This window comes from Salvelinus sp. IW2-2015, linkage group LG27, assembly GCF_002910315.2.
Source record: "Salvelinus sp. IW2-2015 linkage group LG27, ASM291031v2, whole genome shotgun sequence".
NCBI classification, from domain to species: Eukaryota; Metazoa; Chordata; class Actinopteri; order Salmoniformes; family Salmonidae; genus Salvelinus; species Salvelinus sp. IW2-2015.
In genome coordinates this window covers 32,697,426-32,704,971 of record NC_036867.1, presented here as the reverse complement: position 1 = coordinate 32,704,971, position 7,546 = coordinate 32,697,426, and the positions used below count along the sequence as shown (strand labels likewise).

The 7,546-nt window shown below is 47.9% G+C and overlaps 1 protein-coding gene across 1 annotated transcript in view; it reads right to left on the bottom strand.

Annotated features, from left to right (window-relative positions):
* The window catches only part of LOC111953350 (aryl hydrocarbon receptor-like), an 81,175-nt gene that overhangs the window by 46,876 nt on the left and 26,753 nt on the right, over positions 1-7,546 (bottom strand). The window contains exon 3 of the mRNA XM_023972575.2: positions 5,277-5,410. Coding sequence (XP_023828343.2) covers positions 5,277-5,410 — 134 coding nt within the window. The remainder of the gene's footprint in view (positions 1-5,276; positions 5,411-7,546) is intronic.

Genomic DNA, 7,546 nt, shown 5'->3' with positions numbered 1-7,546 from the left:
TGGACCTTCAGGTTAGGAACATACTGGACCTTCAGGTTAGGAACATACTGGACCTTCAGGTTAGGAACATACTGGACCTTCAGGTTAGGAACATATTGGACCTTCAGGTTAGGAACATACTGGACCTTCAGGTTATGAACATACTGGACCTTCAGGTTAGGAACATACTGGACCTTCAGGTTAGGAACATACTGGACCTTCAGGTTAGGAACATACTGGACCTTCTGTTTATGTAATGAAGGGCTGTAGTTGAATAGAACGCTACTAGAGCAGTACAAATGACCTAGTCTCTCGTTTACATGGCCAGCACGCAAGATTTGGTTCTGGTTGGGGAACATACRTTTTGTTTATGTAATGAAGGTCTGGACTTGCTACTACTAGGTTACAAATGATCACGGAACCAGAACCAAATACTGCATGCGCTGGTCAGCTAACAGTGTGTCAAAGAGAGACTACAGCACAGACGACCAGGACGAACTAATGAAACTACTGTATGTGTGTCAATTCACTGGGACATGCAACTGTCAAACCAGCAAAAGCATAATTCTTTGAGCTTGATTTGTGTGACAGCTTGAATATCCTACTGGAATATTGATGGGGCTGTGTCTCCTGCTCAAAGTCAGTATCCAGTGCAATCTTTAGTCAGATAACATTGCATATGAGTGAATGTCGAAGCAAGACATTCTCACAGGAAGAACTAGGTTTTCCTTTTTCCTGCCTATTAGTTGATGGATTCTAACAGCAACAAAAACCGTGCAAGGATCTAGACGACATGCATTATTATAATCAACAATGCCATGTTGAATATTTTCCCATATAAAAAACAAGAATGGAACAAAAGAAACATTAACATTAATGGACACGCATCTCTTTTACTTTCTATAACAGTTGAATGCTCGAGGGAGAATGTCATTAGAGTTCCCAGTACTTCAGCAAAATGAGGAAAAGCAAAAAGATTCAATTAACTTGTTCACTATTCTTCTACTAGAGTCAGATACAATACACCATGCTGTATGTAATAACCATCATATAATAGGAGCATGATGTTTAGGATGGAATTGATGACTCCAGGTGAGACTTGGACTGCGTCCTAAATGGCACCCTATTCCCAATTTAGCACACTGATTTTGACAAGGGCTTATAGGGCTCTGGTCAAAAAGTTGTGCACTATATAGTGAATAGGGTGTCATTTGGAACACAACATTGTACAAGGCTGAGGGGGCCTTGAGGGGAGACGGAAGTCATTGAAGATTAGAGAACATGCAAGGAAGGGATAAAACACACCAAAGTACTGTAATGTAACTGGATACTTTGTCCTCCGCTCTGAGTCCTCTGTAGTGATTACATCAACAATTCAAAGATGAGATAAAAATAGTACACAAAGTTTATGAGAGCGGTAAAATGGTGGAATTCATTTCTTTCTTCTGATTGATGAGTTGAAGTTGGGCCTCGCCTCCCATTCTTCTCTCTCATCTCAACTAACCTCTCCCTACTCTCTCACCCTCCCTCTGCTCTCCTTTTCCTACTTCTCCTCCTCCTCTCCTCTCGGCATGTATCCTCTCATGCGAGGTCAGTATGGTGTGGTGGGTCTTATGTCCCTCTCCTCCCAAGAGCACCTCCCCCCAGCTGCCCACTGCACTGAGGCTAGGAAACACTGTCACCACCGATAAATCCACTATAATTGAGATTTCAATAAGGATCTTTCTACGGCTGGCCATGCTTTCCACCTGGCTACCCCTACCCGGTTAACAGCCCTGAACCCCCCACAGCAACTCGCCCAAGCCTCCCCCATTTCTCCTTCACCCAAATCCAGATTGCTGATGTTCTGAAAGAGCTGCAAAATCTGGACCCCTACAAATCAGCCGGGCTAGACAATCTGCCGAAATTGTTGCAACCCCTATACTAGCCTGTTCAACCTCTCTTTTGTATCGTCTGAGATTCCAAAGATGGAAAGCTGCCACGGTCATCCCCCTCTTCAAAGGGGGAGCCACTTCTAGACCCAAACTGCTACAGACCTATATCTACACCTACCCTGCCTTTCTAAGGTCTTCGAAAGCCAAGTTAACAAACAGATCACCGACAATTTCGAATCCCACTGTACCTTCTCCGCTATGCAATCCTGGTTTCAGAGCTGGTCATGGGTGCACCGCCATGCTCAAGGTCCCTAAACAATATCAAAACTGCCATCGATAAGAGACAATACTGTGCAGCCGTATTCATCGACCTGGCCAAAGCTTTCGACTCTGTCAATCACCACATTCTTATCGGCAGACTCAACAGCCTTGGTTTCTCATATGCACTGCCTCGCCTGGTTCACCAACTACTTCTCTGATAGAGTTCAGTGTGTCAAATCGGAGGGCCTGTTGTCCGACCTCTTGCAGTCTCTATGGGGGCCCACAGGGTTCAATTCTCGGCCCGACTCTCTTCTCTGTATACATCAATGATGTCGCTCTTGCTGCTGGTGATTCTCTGATCACCTCTACACAGACGACACCATTCTGTACACTTCTGGCCCTTCTTGGACACTGTGTTAACTAACTTCCAGACGAGCTTCAATGCCATACAACTCTCCTTCCATGGCCTCCAACTGCTCTTAAATGCAAGTAAAACTAAATGCATGCTCTTCAACCGATCGCTGCCCGCACCTGCCGCCCGTCCAGCATCACTACTCTGGACGGTTCTGACTTAGAATATGCGGACAACTACAAATACCTAGGTGCTGGTTAGACTGTAAACTCTCCTTCCAGACTCACATTAAGCATCTCCAATCCAAAATTAAATCTAGAATCGGCTTCCTATTTCGCAACAAAGCACCTTCACTCATGCTGCCAAACATACCCTCGTAAAACTGACCATCCTACCGATCCTCGACTTCGGCGATGTCATTTACAAAATAGCCTACAACACTCTACCTCAACAAATTGGATGCAGTCTATCACAGTGCCATCCGTTTTGTCACCAAAGCCCCATATACTACACCCCACTGCGACCTGTACGCTCTGGTTGCCTGGTCCTCACTTCATACTCGTTGCCAACCCACTGGCTCCAGGTCATCTACAAGTCTTTGCTAGGTAAAAGCCCCGCCTTATCTTTGCTCACTGGTCACCATAGCAGCACCCACCCGTAGCACGCGCTCCAGCAGGTATATTTCACTGGTCACCCCAATGCCAATTCCTACTTTGGCCACCTTTCCTTCCAGTTCTCTGCTGCAATGACTGGAACGAACTGCAAAAATCACTGGAAGCTGGAGACTCATATCTCCTCACTAACTTTAAGCACCGCTGTGAGAGCAGCTCACAGATCACTGCACCTATACATAGCCCATCTGTAAATAGCCCATCCAACTACCTCATCCCCATACTGTATTTATTTATTATCTTGCTCCTTTGCACCCCAGTAATCTTACTTGCACATTCATCTTCTGCACATCTATCACTCCAGTGTTTAATTGCTATATTGTAATTACATCACCCCATGGCCTATTTATTGCCTTACCTCCCTTACCTTATTGCACACACATGTATATAGACTTTTCCTACTGTATTATTGACTGTATGTTTGTTTATTCCATGTGTAACTCTGTGTGTTTGTATGTGTCGAACTGCTTTGCTTTATCTTGGCCAGGTCGCAGTTGTAAATGAGAAACTTTGTTCTCAACTAGCCTAACCTGGTTAAATAGATTACCAAAACAATGCTATGGAAATTAGACTGAGGCAGACCCTGGGCTTACCGCTCACGCAAATGACCTCCACAGAGTTGGGAAGTACCCCGATCTTACTCTCCTCTTCCCTTCCCCTCCCCTACCACCAGCCCCCCACTTCTCTGCATGGTCACGTTCTGTACCGGTGAGATGGAGTCTAGGAAGCGCAGGAGAGGAGGCGCGAGGGGGTCTCCCCTTCTGCTCACCAGGGCAGGAGAGCCCACCTATGACACACCCACGCCACCACCATGAGCTCTGCATGCCAGATTTAACAGCAAGCACAGGCTGATATACCTCACAGCTCTCTGAGTATGCTATACTAACTGCACACGGACTATACTCTAGGCCCCTACAGCAATACATTTACTTGTATGTTACTGTGTTCTAGCCAAGTCAATGGGCTCTCTCCCTCCCTCCCTCCCTCCCCCTCCCTCCCTCCCTCCCTCCCTCCCTCCCTCCCTGGTATCCAGCACAACCCTTTTTAGTCTGAGGAGACGATTGAGCTCTTTGGGAGTCCTCGAGCTACTCTGACTAAGCAAATTCCTCTCTGGGTGCTCTCCTCCTCTGGAAGGCAGATTAAAGCCCTTTTCCCCACGACCCTGTGGCTCTTTAAGACGGATTACTGAGGGTGGGTAGTGGCTTCTGATCCCGCCGTGGTCTGAAGTGGTACGACACCACGCTGACCAGGCTAATAGGCTCTCTAGCTACTGTAGCTGGGAGAAATAGTGTCCTTTGGCCTCAGAGTGCTTGGCTTCTGATGGAGAAGTGGAGAAAGGGGGTGGTAGGGCCAGGAAGGATAGGGGAGGGCAGGGGTGCAGGAGTCAGAAGTGAACGGGAGCCCTGTATTTTCTAGCTGGGAGAAAATAGCATCCTTTGGTCTCACACCACTGGGCTTCTGAGGAGAGGGGGGGATGAGGGGGGGGGGGGGGGGCAGAGGAAGTGGGAGTAGGGGTCTGAATGGGGGAGGTAGCCCTGGAAAGTAGAATGCTCAGAGTTTCTGCAGAGGGAGGATAGGTGCCCCCGCATAGGGGGGTAGGGGAGATTTAGTAGTTCAGGGGTCAGTAATGGAGGGTAGCTCTGGGATAAGGGGGGATGTGGTACAGTAGCACTGTAAAGCGCCTGCCTCTGGGGCTCTCTGGCGGGAGTCGGGACACCCCARGCCAGGGGCCAGACTAGAAGTGTCTGGGTATTCCCAGGCCTTTGTTCTTGTACGGCTCAGCCTCCCTCAGTACAGTCATGGGACACAGTCACAGTGGCAAAGGCCGGAACACTCTCTTCTAATAAAGCTGAGGTGTGATCTGACACACACACACTTGTAAACGTACGCACGCAAGCAAGAATGCAGTACACATGGAAGTAAGGACGCTCGCACGCACAGACACTTACACGCCTTCTCCCTTATATCCACGCATACACAGGCCATAAGTCCAACAATGGCTGTCTTCAATGGAGGGCAAATCTTAAACATGAGCTCAAAGATCATTGCAAGAATAATATTCCTAAAAGGAGACATGTCAGTCTCCAGTACTCCTGTGCATATGAGGTTGAGAGAGGAGGAATATGATTGGTTACGAACCAGGAAGCCAGAGGAGTTGTCGAGGAGACAGCGGAAGCGACAGACAAAGTTCCTCTCCAGGAAGGAGGAGTTCTCTGGAGGCAACTGATCGGGGTTATACGTCACCAGGGATGAGCTGGGGACTGGCTTTCCATCTGAGGAATAGAAACAGGTCAAGGACCAAGTCAAATCACTATATTCAATGCCTACTTAATTTGTGGTCTATTAATATGTCTGTTGAACAGAGTTTAACAGGGTCCAGATGCTCCCACATTATGTTTGGTGAGTGTGTGTATGTGCATGTGTGTGCGCGTGCACTTATGTGTGTGTGTGGGTGTGTAGCTCCAGTCTGTCCCTCCCTCTTCTCCATTCCGTCCCTGTTCTAAAGTACCACGGTAACGCTACGGTAGCTAGCTCTAACCCCTGCCTAATTAAAACAGACGGCTGTGTGTGTTCTAACATTTACCATGCAAGTCATGGAGAGCTTGACTCCTCCTCATGGACTGCACCAGATTTGCCAGTTCTTGCTGTGAGATGTTACCCACTCTTCCACCAAGGCACCTGCAAGTTCCCGGACATTTCTGGGGAAATGGCCCTAGCCCTCACCTCCGATCCAACAGGTCCAAGAACGTGCTCAATGGATTGAGATCCGGCTCTTCTCTGGCCATGGCAGAACAACTGACATTCCTGCCTTGAAGGAAATCATGCACAGAACGAGCAGTATGCTGGTGGCATTTGTCATGCTGGAGGGTCATGTCAGGATGAGCCTGCAGGAAGGGTCCCACATGAGGGAGGAGGATGTCTTCCCTGTAACCCACAGCATTTGAGATTGCCTGCAATGACAACAAGCTCAGTCCGATGATGCTGTGACACACTGCCCCAGACCATGGACGGACCTCCACCTCCAAATCGATCCCGCTCCAGAGTTACAGGCCTCGGTGTAACGCTCAATTACTTTGACGATAAACACGATTCCGACCATCACCCCTGGTGAGACAAAACCGTTGACTCGCCATGAAGAGCACTTTTCTGCCAGCCCTGTCTGGTCCAGCAACGGTGGGTTTGTGCCCTTAGGCAACATTGTTGCCGGTGATGTCTGGTTGAGCCCTGCCTTACAACATGCTACAAGCCCTCAGTCCAGCCTCTCTCAGCCTATTGCGGACAGTCTGAGCACTGATGGAGGGATTGTGCGTTCCTGGTGTAACTCGGGCAGTTGTTGTTGCCATCGCTGTACCTGTCCCGCAGGTGTTGATGCTCGGATGTACCGATCCTGGTGCAGGTGTGTTACACGTGGTCTGCCACTGCGAGGATGATGAGCTGTCCGTCCTGTTCTCCCTGTAGCGCTGTCTTCGGGCGTCTCACAGTGCGGACATTGCAATTTATTGCCCTGGCCACATCTGCAGTCCTCATGCCTCTTGCAGGCATGCCTAAGGCACGTTCACGCAGATGAGCAGGACCCTGGCGCATCTTTCTTTTGGTGTTTTTCAGAGTCAGTAGAAAGGCCTCTTTAGTGTCCTCTTTAGTGTCCTTAAACTTTGTTCCTTAATTGCCTACCGTCTGTAAGCTGTTAGTTGTCTTAAACAACCCGTTCCACAGGCTGCATTTCATTCATTGTTTGTGGTTCATTGAAACAAGGGCATGGGAAACAGTGTTTAAACCCTTTACAATGAAGATCTGTGAAGTTATTTGGATTTTTTATGAATTATCTTTGAAGGACAGGGTCCTGAGAAAGGGACGTTTCTTTTTTTGCTGAGTTTAGCTAGCGATGTATGTTGATCGTTTGTTGAAAATGTACAGATGGCATACATTACAGTATATATGCCATACTGAAAATTGAAACTTGTGGAAAGTGGCTGAGGTAAACTACTACAGAAAAAAAACAAAGATAAAAAGGAGATGCTTTGTTTCTGTATGGTAGTTAGTCGTAGTGAAGTCGTTGTTTAACTTTAAAGTGACACATACGGTGACAGCATACACCACACTGGTTGACGTTCACGACTAGCAGAGAAAAAAAACATGAAAACATGATCAAACGAAGATCTGCAATGAGTCAGCCTGAAGTCCCTCAGACCCAACGGGTTAACTCTTCCCTAAAAACAGCTGACCCCAATTCCACCCAGCTGAGCTCTTTACAGCGAGGGAAGGAGATGAGAGAAAGAGAGAGGAGGAGAGGGAGAGAGAAAGAGCATAGAGAGAGAGAAGAGAGAGAGAGAGAGAGAGAGAGAGAGAGAGAGAGAGAGAGAGAGAGGAGGAGAGAGAGATAGAGAAGAGGAGAGAGGAGGTGACCTTTA